We start from the raw sequence: 18,641 nt of genomic DNA on the forward strand, positions 1-18,641 counted from the left end.
GTGTTTCATATATCAAATGCCAATGGCCTTTGTGTGTGTGTATGTGTGTGTGTGTGTATGCGTGTGTGATACACATTCGAGCAGGATTCGAACCCACGACCTCCCAATCACCAGAAAAGGGGTATCATCCACTAGATTACCCAGCTTCGGCCCCACAGCCATGCAGTGCTGTTCTTATTAATCCTTACTGCATGCAGCGGGTACTGCGTAATTATTCAAATGAATGGAAGTCTTGTGTCGAGTTGCTGTTATTGCAATTGATTGATAACATAATAAGTAAGCACTACATTGATCAGTGCTTTAATAGTAGCAATGACAAAATAACTCGACTGAAGAATTTAATCAATTTGGAAAAACAAAGCAAATAAAAATGAATCTACCTGATATTTCGCGTCATTCACTTGCAAAAAACAGTACAGTTATAGTGAGGAGGAAAATTGATAGCTCGAAAACTATCATAATGGTGTGAGTAACCTTGACATCATACTAGAAATTTCATTCACTGCAAAAGTGCAAACTTAATAATTATCACTGAACTCCTCACCGATACTATCAAAATACTATTTGAACCAGATATCACGAGGAAATGAAGCCCACCTTCGGTCGATGTCTATGAATTTTTTTGGTCAATTTGAAATGTACTAAGGGTAGGGAAAGGTGGACAAAGGGGGATGATGTGGGAGAGCGTATCCCCCTCTAAAGCAAGAGAGATTTTGCATTTTCAGAATCTTATTTTACGATCTGGTGCACACTTTTTTTGGTGAAAATATTTGGACAGTATAATCTTACTTTAGAAAAGATTGAAAGGGAGCACCTTCACATGTATATAAACGCAACTTATTTTTTTTTTTCACCTTCACATGTATATAAACGCAACTTAATTTTTTTTTTTCGCCTTTCAAATCGGGGGGGGGGGGGTGACCACTTCCTTCGCTCCTCCTCCCTTGGCTATACGACGGTGGTTTTTAAAACGATCTAAAGAAACTTCATGAGTTTACATAAGGACCCTGTTTCAAGCAACTCATTCAGAAGGACCATGTATGGAGCTAACATAGATCAAGGATGGGACAAAGGTTCGAACGAGTGACACGGATTGAAGAAGTGGAGAGAAAAAAAGAAAAAAAAACCGTGAAGAATAGTGTTGTCATGAATATGCATTTTGTAAAAAGTGGGAGTGACCTGTTCGGCACACATGAAAAAAGATGCATCGAGACTGGGACGATGCCGTGTGAGGCGAGGGAAGAATAAAGTTTTCGTTACTTTGAGTTTAATTTCATTGGTGGTAGTGATTTGTACAAAATGCATATTCATGACAATAGAATGGAGATTAAAATTGATAATAAAAACAACCCCAAATGCAATGGATTCGTCAGAACGCGATCGATTCTTGAAGAAGAGGTGAGACACAAACGTTTAATCATTTTTGCTTGGTGTCTTCACAATCAGCATTAGCTTCTTAAAAACTCCTTGTGGAAACTAGGTATGATTAGGCCTACATCAGAAGACGCATGGTGAAAGAAGGTGATCTTGCATTGGGTACCATTGTCTGCGTGTCCGGCGTTTGAAGTCAAAGACTGTTTTCCAATCAACGAAAATATCATTAGCTCTGGAGTTGTCAAATCTATTCGTTCGCAAAATAAGAACAGCAACAACAACTTCAAAAACAAAGCAAAACAAAAGAAAACAACTCACTAATACAAAAAGGAAATGGCAACAATACTTGTATTCAGCCTCACTGTGCTCTTTGCCATCTCGTCTGTGTCCTCGTTGGAATCATCATCTCGGGTATACCTGAACGTGACCGATCGTGGTTACCAGGATCTGTTGATTGCCATCCAACCCGGGGTGAGTGAGTCCTACTTCCCGCAGCTTCTGGACGAGATCAAGGAAGCTTTCACGGCGGCTTCTCGGCAGCTCTACATAGCCACACGGTGAGTGAAATTGCTCCTGTAACTATTGCAATGGGCTCTGCAGTGTCATATCCACATTGTATCAGCTAGCATTGAACGATTAAGTATCAAAACGCAAAAAAAAAAAAAAAAAATTAAACAAAACAAACAAAACCCAAAACAGTCATACATAAAAAGCAAACAACAACAACAACCCACTGAAGAACATCTCCAAACAGATCGCGACAAAACGTATTATCATAGTTCTGTACTAATACAAAGCATTTGCTTTATGCCCGTGTTGTGCTATGCAAGCTAAAACAAACTGTTGTAAGGCCACATAGACTTCAGTGTAATACGGAAGCGTCTTCTCTCTTTTATATTCCGCCTCTTCAAAGATTTCAATTGCATTTACGAAAAGAATCCCCCTCCATTCACTTTCTATTGAATATCATTTTCCAATTCTTCATCGATAGTAACACAAGTCGTCGTAACCTGTATAATTGAACACACTGTAGGCCCGTACCGTTACACGTTAGGCGGATAAAAGCACCAAATTGAATTGAATTGAATTGAACAGGTTTTTATTAAAACACATGAAGCCAAAGGCTGAATTGCATATGTTTACAGTTTTTTTTTGTTACTATCCATCCTCACATACATACATACAGTTTTATTTTCGCGACATAAACATTTTCGCAAATTGTAGCCGACAGTCTTTTTCGCTGCATGAAACTTCCGCGATTTGCCACTAGTATTCAACGCATTGTTTAGAATCACTCGCATTTTGCTTTCGAGAATCTTGGCTTTATGCGCGCGAAATTTTCTGCAAAATAAAATGTAGCATTTATACCATAAGATCTTTTTTTTTTTTTCCAGAGGGCTCCTACTCTAATATCAATGAGTAGGTCCTGAGGGGGTCGTCTGTCCATATTTGGTGCTTATATCTGCCATGTAACAGTGATCTCAATATCTGACGTTTAAAGCGACCTTACTAGTAAGTTTGAAATAGTTTTGTATAAATTAATGAGATCTGGCATTTGCAAGCAATTCACAATCTGCAATGATCTGGACGTCAAAACCTTCAAACAAAATTTACTCTTGTATATCACCTATCTTATGTAAAATAGAATGATGATATAGTAGTATTGACACTTCAATCCTCTCCCCCTTGAGGGGCAGTCTCGAACCCCTACAAGACGGTTTGTGACCCCTTAAATGGGGGGGGGGGGGAGAAGAACAATAAAGTAAAGAAGAAGAAGAAAAGAAGAAGAAGAAGAAGAACAGAAGAAGAAGGAGAAGAAGAGGAAGAAGAAGAAGAAGAAATTCCGCATTGACGGGCCATGTTAATAAAACTGCATTGAATATGTAAACCGTCCGATCAGTGCTTTCGTGCATACTAATATTGTCAGCAAACTGTGTTATTTCGTGGGTTTGCAAACGGGGGTGGGCAGATAGCGCCAAAACAAACACGAATCTGTCCAAATTAAACTCTTGCCACGTTATGCATAAGAAATAATGCTGTTCATGTTTACCGGTGCAGAAGAAGTCTTTGCTCTGAGAGAAAAACACAAACAACTCTCAAAAACCGTGAGCAGGTTTTTTTTTTTTTTTTTTTTTTTTTTTTTTCAAAATCTACCTGAAAAAAAAAAATGTTCGTAACACTACCTCTTTCTAGTCTATCAGCCATGTATGAAATAAAAAAAAAGACAAAAGAAAAATCCCCACAATTTTTAACAAGTGTTTTTTTTTCCTGATGTGTATGATGAATGCGTAAACATTTTCTGTATGCTCAACCAATATTTTTCTAAACAATGCTAACGCAAGTCATTGAACATTTTAAGGCCAATACACAAGATTGTCAAAGAAGTAAGAGACAGTCATCACATGGGAAATCCCCTTGACACACAAGTGCACAATGGGAACGCGATGCTATTCACTCTGCTCTGTCACACCTTTCTGTGCAAGCTACGCGGGCTTGTTGCGTGTAGATATTTTCCAGCATACATGATTATTTTCTGTGGGGGGGGGGGGGGGGAATGATTTGGGCGAATTTCGCATGCGTCTCACCTGCTGGACGCGTGCTACTTTGTACTTATGTTCTAGTAACGGGCGACATAAAGGGAACAGTAAAGTACCTGCTTTAAAGCTCCGTGTTACTTGCGTGAAAGTTGCCCGCGAGGTGCTGCCGCTGCGGATGTCCTACAGTGTTCTGCGTGGACCTCTGCGGGATATCCTCGCGACTCACTCACAACAGATTTTGACACCTGATAGTTCGTAGCACGTCGTTGCAAGTAGTTGCTCGGAGGTGCGCAGGCAAGTCCGATTTACCCGCATCCAAGTTTTAAACGCTCAAAACTTGTGAGGAGCGGGGATTGCTAGCAGAGGTCCACGCAGAATACCAGCAGGAGGCCGAAGGTGCCGCAGTAAGTACGTAGGTTGAACTTGGATCTCTGCCTATGCACCGAACACGCGTTTAATCTGCGGGCATAGTCTGATAGTACGGCCCTCACAGAGCCACCCACGTACCCAACACGCAAATCACACGAAATGTAGGCAAGTAGAATGTAAGTAGCACGCGTCCGGCAGGTAAGACGGCAGCTAAAACTGGTCCAAAACCTTGTTCGCCTGCAGAAATTGTTCTGCATGCTGGAAAAATCCCTACACGCAGCAAGCCCGATACACTTAAGCGTGTGCATTATCTCCCTAAAACATGGGCACCATGGCGTTGCTGGATTGGGAGGGGATGGGGGAAGGTGGGTGGATAGGGGGATGGGGATACATCCTCAAACTTATGGAGGGGGACGCAATTCAACGGAGGGGTCTACATACGAGATACTGGTCAGTGATTTTTCATCGTGCAATACGTGACTAATGCAGGGAGACTTGAAATCGTCATAATACGTGCAGTGACGTCATAATGATTTTAAGTGCACACTTTGTAATCTAATTCAGGCAATTCACTGGATTCCGAAGGCATGCTGGAATGCAGTGATGTTTATCTATGTAGACCATAGAGTATAGTATGTTGCCTTGTCTGTCGTATATAGTAATACAACATTTAACCTGTTAAGGAGTTGAGCTGAGTTTATTATACAAATGATGCACAGAATAGAGTGCGTTCGCCTCGTGCATGTTTCACAATTGTAAATACCCTCGAGTGCGCTACATCTCCACTAACGCCACGAAAAATTCCTGTGCATCATTTGTTTTATAAAATGGGTCGAAAACTAACAGCATTTTCACGTACCTTTGTGGGTCAATACCAGTCAGCTACATGTAGCACTCGCTCAAGAATCGATGTCCGAAGATGTTCGTCCCAAACATTTACGCACGTCGCACTCGGAAATCCCGCACATATAAGTACGTATAAGAGTATACGTACGCCACACATGTTATGCACACAAGAAAGGCCGGCCGGCAGCCCGAACTAGAAGTTGTTTACAGGATTGACAGCGCGTATAGTAGCGCGCGACGCACTTGTAACAACTGATTGAGTGCGCACTGCTAGTGTAAACATTGTGACGTCAGGCCGTGCATGTTAGTAAGAAATTAATGCACGCACACGTGACTCATTTCAGCGCTTCCAATTGGCTACATTCTTGAACCCATTTTATAAAGTTAGTATAACACGCATTTCCAGTAGACGCCTGCGGCTGCCCGAACGCCGAATATACTGGGGATTAGTCATCAAAAAGTTAAAGTTCCCTTGCGAGTAATATTTCCCCAGAGAGACAACAGTTTCTCCAATCGTCGATATCTAAATTTACTCAAACTATACAGGTAAATTACAGAAATAAGGTTTTATACGTATAAATTAAGGTGTTCAAAGATAGACAGTTGGAGGAGACTTCCATCAGTAAACAGTGTGATAATGTGGCAGTCCAGACGATTTTATAATTTCACGTCATGTAGTACATAAATAGACAACTCCATGTATAGATTAGTGGAATTTAATGTGGCCCTTGAGCAGAGAAACCAATACTCTGAAAAATCATAAACAAATTACACTGAATAGTGCTGAAGACATAGGAGCCTCACATATTTCAGAAATGTAGCAGTGTAATTTTCTCACAATACCGCTTGCTTAACAAGTTCACCTGTGTGGAATCTACGCATGATTTCTTCTTTTGTTCTACTTCCCTGAGCCCCAACTCAGGCGTTCTTATGGTAAGGCTGCCATGTCATCATCCTTAATTGTTGATTGCAATTCGTTATAGATTTTAAAAACATTCTTATTCCTCATCCCAATCACTATAAATTCTGAGATTCTGTACTCGATATGACTTATTCATAATTGTTAAAATGTAAGTCTGAAAATCATCTGGAGGTCCCCTTTAACGGAGTAACATAGTGTATAACAAAGTTTCATGGGAACATCAGCAGAAAAAGCTTAAGCGTAAACTTAAACTCTCACTGATGCATTCTATTACTATTGCTGCATTCACTCAATCCACATGTCAAATGAAGTTGGAGTTATCCTAAAGGTACCAGACTGACCAATTGATTTTGGTATAACAAAGTGCTTCCATACGCTATTACATAATTATTGCATAAAAGTTTTTGATGAGAGTGTTGTAGTTAAGAAGTAAACAATGATTTGGCCAATTTAATCTGGTTATTGAGAGTGTGTCACCCAAGAACAGTATAACAAAATACTAGGCATATTTGACCAGGATACAGGATGCACAGTCGTTCGAAGACTAATATAGGAAAAATGTGTTCGCTGACTATGGAGAAAAGTTAGTGTGTCATATAAGACCATTGCTAATGAGAGATCAGGTGTATTTGAAGTGGTTAACTTTGGATGAAAAACGTCCATATCCTGCCACACATTAGCTGTAGGCTTTTACAGTAGAACAATCTTTAAAAATCAAATGATAACAATACCCTCGTCCAAATCAGTGTAGGGTTTGACTGACCTTCCGTACGCTTATTTTGTCACCTACTTTTGTATGACTTTATGAGTCGGAACAGAAAATACCAGAATGTATAGTTGTTTATAGACTTACTATAAAAAATGTAACTGGGTACTATACGGCTAGAATTTTTTTTTTTAAAAACAAACCAAGAGCAAAAGGATTTCTTGGAAATGTAGCACTAGACCATGAGCTATGCACATGAAGCATGATATTTGTGATCACAACTGCAAGTTTGTATGGCTATTACCCAAACTCAAACGGTACCAAAACATGACATGTAGCGCAAAGGTATGAATGAGTGCCACTTTAACTATTAAATCAGGTAATGCTTTTATCAGGTGTTACGCATTGGAGATGTAACTCCCGAGGGGACGACATTTGGGGTTATATAAATTTCTGAAAAAGCATATCTGTATGCTCTCATTTGTTATTATGTTGTTGTTTTTTGGGATTAAATCATTTCTTTATTCAAGAAATTGGTAAATAAACAACCAGGTCAATTATCCATTAAGATAATTGCAAGTATACATAATACATAATGTTCTTCTGTTTACAAACATCAAATAATAATTTAAAGGGGATGTCTAGTAACTGATCAGTGGGAATCAGTGGGAATGCTGGGGGATGATTGTTCCAATCCTTGCGGGATTCATTTAAGAGTACATTATATATCTATTTTTGTGTGAAAATTGTTTGCTTCAGAATGGTCTCATATTCAAGTAACGTGCAGTTTAATGTTTACAGGTTAGCATACTTGTACAGAGACGGGACGATCGTTAACGGCCCGTCAATGAATTCCACAAGGATTGTAACAATCATCCCCAGCATTCATACTGAAATCCCACTGATCATAGTTACTAGCCATCCCCTTTAACATAACACTGATATTATGATTTGTCATTACTCATTTTTGATATACCTTTGTAGTCATTCCCACTTCTGCTTCCTAAAATCACGACAGCTAAATCAATGTAAAAGACTAGACGTCATTCATTCTTGTCCATCTACAAGTTCCAGGGGGAAAAATCACCAAACATATTACATTGTAATGAAAAACTTGATAGATTAATTTCTATTGGAAACATACTACTCATTAACTCATTACCCATTACCGACCTTCTATACAATCACACGCCATTTACCAAACATTCTTGTCCAAATGCTTTTGGTAAAAGATGATTTAACCCTTTCAAATAAAAGTGGTTTGTGTATCACACAGCAGAAAGAAGATGAAAGAAATTACAAAAAAAAAGAGTGCTGAATTCGTGAACAATCAATATATCAATTTTTACTTTCCACTCGTGGGGTGGAACACCCTCATTAGGCAAAGGCTGGTTTTCAGAGGGGTCCACATATACAAGTTATACAAGCATTAAACTTACAAAATTACAGACATAACATATGCAACAACAAAAAAAAAAACAGAAAAAAGGTACAAACACCATAATAAGCTGGTTTTAGACTCACAAGAAGAAAAAGGAAAGGAAAAATAACATCAAGGCCTTAAATTACAACATGAAGAAAAACAAGGGCATGTGAGAATGAATTTCAAATACGGAAATGAATCGGTATTGCTGATATATTTCGACAGTGGATTGACCGTGGATCTACCCTCATCAGCCAAAGGACGTTTTCAGACATGTCAGAGGGGTCCACACATACAGATTAAAAATACAAGCATTATACATACAGTATTACAACACATGCAACAACAACAAAAAAAAAAAACACAGAAAAGGCATAAACACAATAATAAGCTTGTTCTAGACTCACAAGAGGAAAAAAGAAAGGAAAAAATAACAACATGGCCTTAAATTACAACATGAAGAGAAACAATGGCATGTGAGAATGAATTTCAATTAAGGAAATGAATCGGTATTGCTCATATATTTCGATCGTGGATTAATGAGTGGAAAAAAATTTAAATGGTTGGTATACTCTATCCGATTACGCATCATACAACACAATGAATTCATTGTCATTCTGTACATTAAGATCGCAAAAGGAGCTTCCCGGTACTTTATATTCGTAACTCGATTGTCTGACATTTTGTAATATTTTTTCAGTACTTTTAGCATTCCACTTTTCTGATGTGTATGCTTGTATTAAAGTATAACGTCTCTTTGAATTCTCTCATCGGTTTTCTGGCAACTCAAATACATGAATTTATTTTGATATTGAATTTATTTTGATATTGAACTCAGTATCAAATATGAGTTTAAATGTTTAACAATAAATTATTGTAAACAAAAAATCTCTTCTTTGTATTCATTTTCGGGATACTAGCGTCCAATCCGTGCTGATGTAAAGCTCTTTCTTTTTCTTCCCCGACTGTTGATCTTTGTTCTCTATCATTCTTATGTGATTTTGATTTTGACTCCAATCCATTTGGGCCAGTTTGCGGATTGTAGAATTACTTTACAGAATGATGAAATTCATCAATAAGGATGGCATTAATGAAAGCAAGAGAATACTAACCAGAGGGGTGAAGGTTGAGGTGTGAATTTTCTTCAATTTGTTTCCCTCTCCGACATGTTTTTAAGTAACAGATCAGCAGTTGCGATCTTAAAGTTTTTATTTGTAGAGGGAGACAAATTGAAGACAATTCACATCTCAAGAATGCCATTATTAAGCAGAATAACGGAAAAATCCTCTATCTTTAATTGAAAAACTTTTATTTTGTTGTCATTTTGAAGAGGTAGGATAAACAGAACGCCTACAGAGAGTTGTGTTATATTTTTTATCTTATCGTTTTATTTATGTATGTCTCTCATTATATTTTATGTTATCTTGTCATATTTTCACTGTTCCTCCTTCGTTATAAAATTATGTTAACCCCTAATTTCTTTCATTTCCTCTTCCATCTTGCTCCCCTTTAATCTTCCAATCTCTTCTCTTCCAATTCCATTATGTTCCGTGTTGTCCTCTCTTTCAAAGTTCTCTTTGTATCTTTCGATCGGTTTTTACCCTCAGACATGGACTCTTTTCCGATGTGTCGCCTTGAAAACACCATACAGTTGTTGTTGGTGTTTTTTTTTTGGGGGGGGGGGGGGGGGGTGGTGGGGAGTTTCGATCGAACAATGTCGAAAGCGCCGCGCCGCGCCGCGACCCGACTCTTAAAGCAATAAACACACTTTAAACGTCCTTATCAATAGCCAACAATATTGTGTTAAGTAAAAATGCAATAACATTTCTCCCCTTCTGTGCCACTGAGTGTAAAACGTGCACGAATTTCACACACAAACCTATGTGCAGGTAATTAATGCGGCACACAGAGCGTTCATAGCGAATCTTTGTTTGCATGATGTATTATGAAGTCTTGCACTCCTGGAATTTTGATGCATAATGTGCCACTGTTTGTATGTATCACCCCTATCAGGGAACTTCTAAGACTTTTTGCGACTGATGAAAAAAAAAAAAGGCTATTTACCAAAGAATTCATGCGTGAGATGCGAGGCCTTGCAACAAATTCATGGAATTTACGTGAAAACATTATACAAATTAAATGGATTTTTTTTCTCTTGTTTTGTATTCGAAAGAGCTTTATCTGCCCTATTGTGAAAGACTCATCAAAGCGAACACACCCTTACATGAATTCAATGGAGCTGCAGAGTTCGCCTGCACTTCCCTCCCTCTTATAACTTGTGTAGTCTGTCTTTCACGTGAACGAGGACCAGGATTGTTAAACTGTGTCTTATCATGTTCTGCTCATGTACGGTATACATGTATGTATGGGGATACTCACAATCAAATTTTTGGTACAGTTTAAACATTATAATGCTCAGAACCCTCAAAACTTTAAATTTTAACTTCGAATCCCACGCGATAGAACTACTCCTGGTCCACTTGTCATACAGGTTTGGAAGTGTGTACCAATTTGGAGGTCATGGTATAGTAAGAGGACCGTTATGGAGATCTTATATAAGGCAATTATTGACTCACTTTGTACGCAGATTGTTATATACCGTATACCAGTCATTGCGATCCATCGCTAATTGCAAACCTGTAGATATATGTATATTATATATAATTTTCCCCTTTCACGGCCTCGAAATATAAGTATAACCAATACAATAATTCCCAGCCTCCAATAGGCATTTTCTCACTCTCAAGTGTAAATGAATCAATGTGCCGAGCCTGTGTACGCACGCATGCGCACGCACACACATGGAGTATAAGACGCACACACATGCATACTCACGCACATATACGCACTTTTTGCTGAACCATTTATTTTCTACTCACACTATACTCTAATCACAATTTCTATTACCATACCACGTCTTTGATTCAGCCGACAATGATTTGCAATCATTGTTTCACAATCAAGTTCATGCTTGAGGGCGTGGTCTATTTCTAATAATCAATTTGGTCAATATTTTTGTACATCTGAAAAATTCGTCACGATGAAAGCTCACTGACCTCTTTTGAAACAGGCGACTTGCTTATTTCAAGACAATTCGGATCCTAGTTCCTGCTGATTGGGCAGACTCAGCCGAATACCAACAGGTCACGTGGGAGACCTACGACACCAGTGATGTCAGAATTAATAGTGATGGCAATGACCAGCCCGAGACACAGCAACCTGGCCAGTGCGGGGAACCAGGCATGTACATGCGCCTGTCACCATCTTATCTAACAAATTCAGAGGTCACTAACAGATATGGATCTCCTGGACAGGTACATGAATATACGAGTATGATATATAATTCAATTCAATTTAATATAATCGTATGCTTTATTTCCTTTCATTTAATTTCCGGATAGGGCTTTATACATAGTGCAAAGTATTCATTCGACAAATTTCATCCTATTGCAAATTATATGCACGTACAGGACTATTATTTCGGTCACATGTTGTTGTTTTTTAGTTATAATAAATGATCCTTTGCACCTTTTTCTCTCATCAGCAAAATCCTCATCTTTGGTTTATATGATACAACAATACTCATTGAAATTTATATATTTCACTTTTCATTTTATAAAGTGTACAAATTTAGAGATTTACCATAATTATGTATTTCATCTGTTTATACTCTTTTAGTTGTTTAAATTTCTTAATAGTTGTAGCTCTCTTCATTTCGGAGCAACATGACTGATCTCATCTATTTCGTTTGGTCACTTTCGTTTCTCTTGTCAACATAAGGGGTGCCAAATTGATTATCCAAGTTAAGGAATTTGATCACAGCACTATCATGTGTTGAAAAGATACATTCATATTTTTATTTTGGAGGTCATAGTACACGAATGGGCTCATCTACGATATGGCGTGTTTGACGAGCACGCATATGCCGACGACAGCAACGATCACGAATTCTACACTAATCCTATTACTGATGAAGTGGAAGCTACGAGGTGTGCCATAGGCATATCAGGTGGGGTACAAGATATGGTAGTTTCCACATTACCTTTTTCCGAAAAAAATCCTCAAAAATGGTCAAAATGACAGACTTCTTTAACTATAAGATTGGTATTTTTATGTATAAATTTTCCTTGAATTATCTTCCTGATATTTTTCTACAAACATTCACAGAAAACAATTCTGTCCATCATTATCCAACCCACTATCCATGCCAACATGACGCCTATTACTTTCCACGCATTCGAACAATTTTCGCTAAAAACAATTATGTGTACAGGACTGAAACATACTGGAAAATTCTCCCCACAGAAGTTACAAGTTGTTTGTCATCACCATCATTAAAGTGTAAACTCAGGCAACATTTACGGCACATTTACACCACACAAGTGCATTCATATTCTTTTCTGTTATGCTTAAGCATGTTCTGCTGCACTGCTCGGTTGTTGCCATGCGAACAGGCTTGAGCATACATATGCAGTTGCTTGCACTTTCTTCTTCCAGCCCGCTAGTGTTTCCCTTCCACTTGAAGATTTCGGGGCGCGGCATTATGCTGTCATTATTTCTCCTTCTTTCTTTTTCTCGCTGCATGCAGTTGGTTGGAAGATCATACATAGGAACTGGTGGTAAATGTTTTTCATTTTCCAACACTTCCCTTGTATTTTCGACAGGAGCCTGAATGGTATAGTTCATGTCACTATCACATTATATTACACCTCTGTGACTTCTATTACTGATACTGCTATCATACCAACCGCTTATGTGTGTGCAGGATGTGGTTATTAGTTACTGTTCTCCTTTGATTGTTGTTGTTGTTATTAATGTTAAGCTTTTTGTCGTAAAACTCGTGCGCCGAATATTGAGGCTATCAAAACTACGTGCGGGTTTCTATATCTTTTCTTTTTTGTTTGTACGATGTTTGTTGTTTGTTGTTTGTTGTGTTTTGTTGTTGTTCTTGGGTTGCATCTTCTTTGAAAGTCCATTGATTGTATTTAAGAAGGATCTTTTGTATTCAGAGTAGTATTTTTTATTTTACATAGTTTGGTCTTAACCTAGCTAACAATTGGACGTTTTCTGAACATTCTTGAAACATTACAACTTCGTTATTTGGACGTTTTGTCAAATCTTTGTCAGAACGTCTTTTTATGGAATGTTTTCGACGTCTTCAAAGCATTTCAAATGAACGTTAAAAAGTTTTTTTTTATCGTAAAAAAACACACAAAACCTTTCACAATTTTTAAGGACCTGCTGAAAACCTTTTGGACGTTATAAAGGTCAGAAGACCTTTTAAGAATGTTTAAACCGTTATGTGGACGTTCTATGGACGTTCTGTGGACGTCCAGATTGCCTTTAAAAACCGTCTAGATTCTAGAATGTCCAAAAACGTTTTAAGAATGCCTAATGTGGATTTGTATTGTGCATTAGAAAAAATATAGTTAAGACAAAACATAGGCACAATCTGGGATTTATGTATCTTAATCCTAATTCTAATCCTATATATAATCCTATTCTATTCCCACTAATGTTTATGTATCACATTCTTTTATATACCGGGCAAAATGTTGTAATGAATTAACAGACGGTTGCTGAAATTGAATCACACATATTAGTTAGAACAATTAAAATATGAAAACACCTCTTCGTAACTTAATTTGAAATTGTGAATAGCTGAACATAACGCAAGTACAATCATTAACACAGTAGCAAAGTTTGAACCCAGCATAGATACTTGAAATTTTCGTGTATTTTACCTATTTTCACTAGTTTTCAAATTTTAGATTTTCTTTCTTGAACATTTATAAAAATGCACAACATGATATCAGGGGCGTCATTACCTTTTTTTTTTTCCAAGGGGAGGGGGGGGGGGGGTGCGTTTTGACACTAAATGTAACCTGTGAGTGTTTTTTATATTTTGTTTATTGACTCCTGCATCATCATGTACATTTACATATACGCTATACATTGTACATATTATACATGTGATTGTATACTAATATACACGAATCTTTGCTATGAAGGACTATACGGGGGTACATTGTGTGACGGTGTGAGATCCTCGGCGAGAGAGCGAGCGAGCGAGCGGGGGAGGGTGTGGGAGGGGGATACCCCCTCCCACGGTAGGGACTTTTTGTCAAAACAAAGGTGTAAATTCGCGTTTATAGAGCATTTTAAATCAGATTTCTAAGGAATTAAACAACGTAAAACAAATCACTGCGAAGGACTATGATCATAAGTGATTTGATGTACTTATTTAATTCTATAGGAAACCTCAGGGGGTTTTATTTAGTTATGATATGTTTGACATTGCTGGTTGTTATGAAAATTGTTGCTGAGAAGGGTTGAAGTAGTTTGAGTTATATGGGGTTATAAAGAACTGATATATTGTATATAGATGTAGGCCCTATATTGTAGGGTGTTGTTTGTATTCATTGTGCTTATTATAGACGTAATTATTTTTGTTATGCAAAATGTGTTTGTATTGTCATGTTCATTTTGGTACAATGTAATGTCAATGGAAGCCAAATTTCTATGTCTGACATAGACCAATAAAGAATGAATGAATGAATGAATGAGTGAATGAATGAATGAATAACTTGGACTATGATCATAACTTATGAAAACTATTCATTTTACATAGTGGAAAAATCACTGTGAAGGACTATGATTGTAACACACGGGGGTACATTATGTGACGGTGTGAGATCCTCGGCGAGGGATCAAAGCGACCGAGCGGGGGAGGGTGTGGGAAGGGGATACCCCCTCCCACTGTAGGGACTTTTTGTAAAAACAGAGTATAAAAGTCGCGTTTACAGAGCACTTGTAAATTAAATTTCTAGGGAATTAAACGTAGTTAAAAAAAGAATCGCTATGAAGGACTATACGGGGGTACATTATGTGACGGTGTGAGATCCTCGGCGAGGGTGTGGGAGGGGGATACCCCCTCCCACGGTGGGACTTTTTGTAAAAACAAGAGTGTAAAAGTCGCGTTTATAGAGCATTTTAGATCAAATTTCTAGGGAATTAAACACAGTAAAAACAAATCGCTGTGAAGGACTATATGATTATAATATACGGGGGGTACATTATGTGACGGTGTGAGATCCTCGGCGAGGGAGCGAAGCGACCGAGCAGGGGAGGGTGTGGGAGGGGGGATATCCCCTCCCACGGTAGGGACTTTTAGTAAAACAGAGTGTAAAAGTCGCGTTTATAGAGCATTTAAAATCAAATTTCTAGGGAATAAAACATAGTAAAAAGTCATTGCGAAGCACTATGATCATAACTTTTGAAAACTTTTCATTTTACTAAGTACGGGCAGGGGGAGCGAGCTACTTTTACTTTGCCATTCGTCTGAAATGTATTCATTAAAAGCTTAAACTTGATCGTATTGTTCGAGCAATACCATTTGTTCTTATATGAGCATAGAAGCATAGAAGGAAAGGAAAATTTAAGGTTTACTAAAGGTATGTTTCAGGGGGCACACTCGAGGACGCGAGGCTACCATAGAACACTCAATTAAATATTAGTGTATAGATGTAATAATGTATAGTGTTAGTGTATTATTCGCCCTGTTATGTGCGAAAAAATTTGCATTTTCAGTTATGAAATTGACAACTTTTAGACGAGAAAAGTGCCTTTATTGTTCATTTTGGTCTTTAAATAATCAATCAATTATTAGTTACAGGGGCACAAAAAATATTGGGAGGGGGCAAGTGCCCCTTCTGCCCCCCCCCCCCCATGCGCTTCCAAACACACCCACACACACACACAAACTGGAGGGAGATTTAAGGGAATTCGACTTTTGAACGAATATATACAACGAAGAAACAAAACAAAACACATCAATATGATTTTTTTTTCTTAACCGTGGAGGTTCTGGGGGCAAGATGGATACGCTAATGTAAAGGGCACCCCATATCATGCATACTGCCCTTACAAATTATTGACTATTTAAACAAGAAATCATTGATGATGTTTCCAGACACAGAGTATAAGTGGCTGCTAATTGGTATCGTGATTTTTTAGTGAATAAGGATCGCTCTTTAAATGTTATTTCTCCTAATAATGATTATTGTCACAATAATCAATGATGAACCTTTCATTCTAACACATTTTAGCACATGACTTTCTCTGCATAATCCACTCCAACGGCGTCGATCCGTTTTCATGATGGGGGGGGGGGGGGGGGGGGGGGAGGCAAAAACGTGAAGGTAGAATATAGCATCAGCCCGAGGGAGCGGAGCGACCGGGCGGGGGAGGGTGTGGGAGGGGAAGATTTTTCATTTTCAGACCTGAAATTCAACGTTCTAGTGCACACTTCTGGTGAAGTTTTTTTTTTTCTATCAAAAAAGAGAGGAAAAAAATAAGTGCTTTAATAACTCGCGGCATTTCAGCCCTTGTTTCCACGTGTGGAACATGACTATGTAGGCATTAGTAATACATAGAAGTTGACAGGGGGAGGGTGTTGGAGGGGTATAGCCCCTTCCCAGACGGCGAAGCTTTTGCATTTTTAGAATTGAAATAGAACAATCTGATGCACACTTCTTTGAAGTACTCCGAAAAATTGACAGTCCCCAAATTTCAGTTCAGTTCAAATCTATTTCATATTTCCACTTTCTCAATGATGAAATTACAAAATTATTGACAATAAAACAAGAATACAAAATATATACGATCATATACACAAATGTACCTGGTCATATCATATGAAGAAGTCACAAGTAAGTATCGGAAATATGATGGGGCCTACATAAAAGCTTTAACGCTTGTTAAACTGTAGGTTCTGTAGGCATATAATTATACGGAGAACGGATATGTTTGTATGACCAAATAAAATTATACCAGTACAAATATCGATAAAGAATAAACTAATGAACCACATGTATAGATATCGCACAACCAGACTGTATGCGGATCTCGCGGTGTTTGAAAAAGAATGCTATATATTTAAAAATGTATCGGTACCATTAAATAACTTAGATAACTTGGTGCTGCGGACAAGGACAAAAGACTGGGAGTATAAAAAATAAACGTTGCTAAAAACTTGGTAGTGTATATCCACTAAGTAATAACTGTTTTAATTTGCGTTTAAAAGTGAATAGAGATAAGGAAGAAGTAATATCTTGAGGGAGGTCATGCCAATATCTGGGTCCAGTAAATATGATTGTAATAATAATATAATGTGTCGAGTCTTGTTAATCTGTGGGTAGGAACCGAGCGGGGGAAACATAAATCAAAGAGGATGAGGGAACTTTTGAATATATTTGAATTCAAGTATCATGCAAAACATGCTTTTTGATGAAATATTCTGAAATTTGTCAATCCCCCAAGTTTGCTAAGTGTATGGTTGGAGACCTAACGGGGGAGGGTGTGGGAGGGGTATCCCCCTCCCACGCGAAGGAGCTTTTGCATTTTCAGAATTGAAATTCAATAATCCGTTGCACAGTGAGTGAATTACCGTACGGATACAGTACGGTCGATAGAGAGTAAACACAGTAAAGTAACATCAGTGCTGCCAGAGCCCGGGATGCGATTTCTTTTTGTCCCTGGTGCAAAATAATAATAATAATAATGATAATAATAAAGATAATAAAGAAGAACAATCATTTAGAGTCCAGCGTTGAGGTCGCTCGCAGACTGAAGTTTGTTTTTTTTAAAGGGTCTGAAGGGGGGGGGGGGGGGGGGAGGAGGGGTGCGTTCAACCCGAGCACCATCCCCCCGCCCCCGTGACGCCCATGGATATACATCGAAACATTTACGAAGACGTATAAAAAAATAAAAAAAAAAAAAACGTTTTTCTTTTTAATGTTCATGAAAGGCAGAGACGTTGCAGACCTAATTTTTTTGTGCAAAAGAAAAAGACAAAACAAACCAAAAACGAATGACGAAGACGTAACAGACACGATGAAAACATTTTTTAACCTCTATTGACATTTCTAAAACGTTCCCCCCCCAAAAAAAAAAAATAAAAATAAAAATAAAAATAAAACTGTGCTTTGCGGTAAACGCTAAGTCCAAACTATAATGTTATATATGTATTTTATAGAAATGTCCGTTTTTTACGAAGACGTACGAAATCTTCAAAAAAAAGTTGAGGAAACGTTCTGAAAACGTTATGTGTTTGCTGGGAAGTTGTACCTGCGCTCCTAATCCCATACTTCATACTAAGCTTCTGTTGCATGGGACCTACACACAACAAGCTTGCTTTTAAGTAGGTTCCATCGTACCTCTCTATACCGTTTCTTCCTAAACTAATGGCGTGGTTAAAAAAAGAAGCAAATACGGTTTTTCCCATAGTCATGTGAGATACCCTTGAGATATCGGGATGTATAAATTACTTAAGAAGGATAAGACATATCTTTTGTCGGAAAGATGATTGATAATCACACCACATGTACAGACACATCAAACTTTGGGAAAATAATTTGCTCGGGAGTAGATATTCTTTTTCTAGATTCAGGCATCTTGTTCCGA

The 18,641-nt window shown here is 38.0% G+C and overlaps 1 protein-coding gene across 1 annotated transcript in view; it reads left to right on the forward strand.

Annotated features, from left to right (window-relative positions):
• Nucleotides 1-1,707: 1,707 nt before the first annotated feature.
• LOC139715926 (calcium-activated chloride channel regulator 1-like) overlaps nt 1,708-18,641 on the forward strand; it is a 38,109-nt gene continuing 21,175 nt past the window's right edge. Inside the window, exons 1-2 of the mRNA XM_071627479.1 lie at nt 1,708-1,931; nt 11,248-11,491. Of these exons, the coding sequence (XP_071483580.1) occupies nt 1,708-1,931; nt 11,248-11,491 (468 nt within the window). The remainder of the gene's footprint in view (nt 1,932-11,247; nt 11,492-18,641) is intronic.

Source organism: Diadema antillarum, unplaced genomic scaffold (assembly GCF_040938485.1).
Source record: "Diadema antillarum isolate AM-2024a unplaced genomic scaffold, OU_Dant_1.0 scf00000057, whole genome shotgun sequence".
Taxonomy (NCBI): Eukaryota; Metazoa; Echinodermata; class Echinoidea; order Diadematoida; family Diadematidae; genus Diadema; species Diadema antillarum.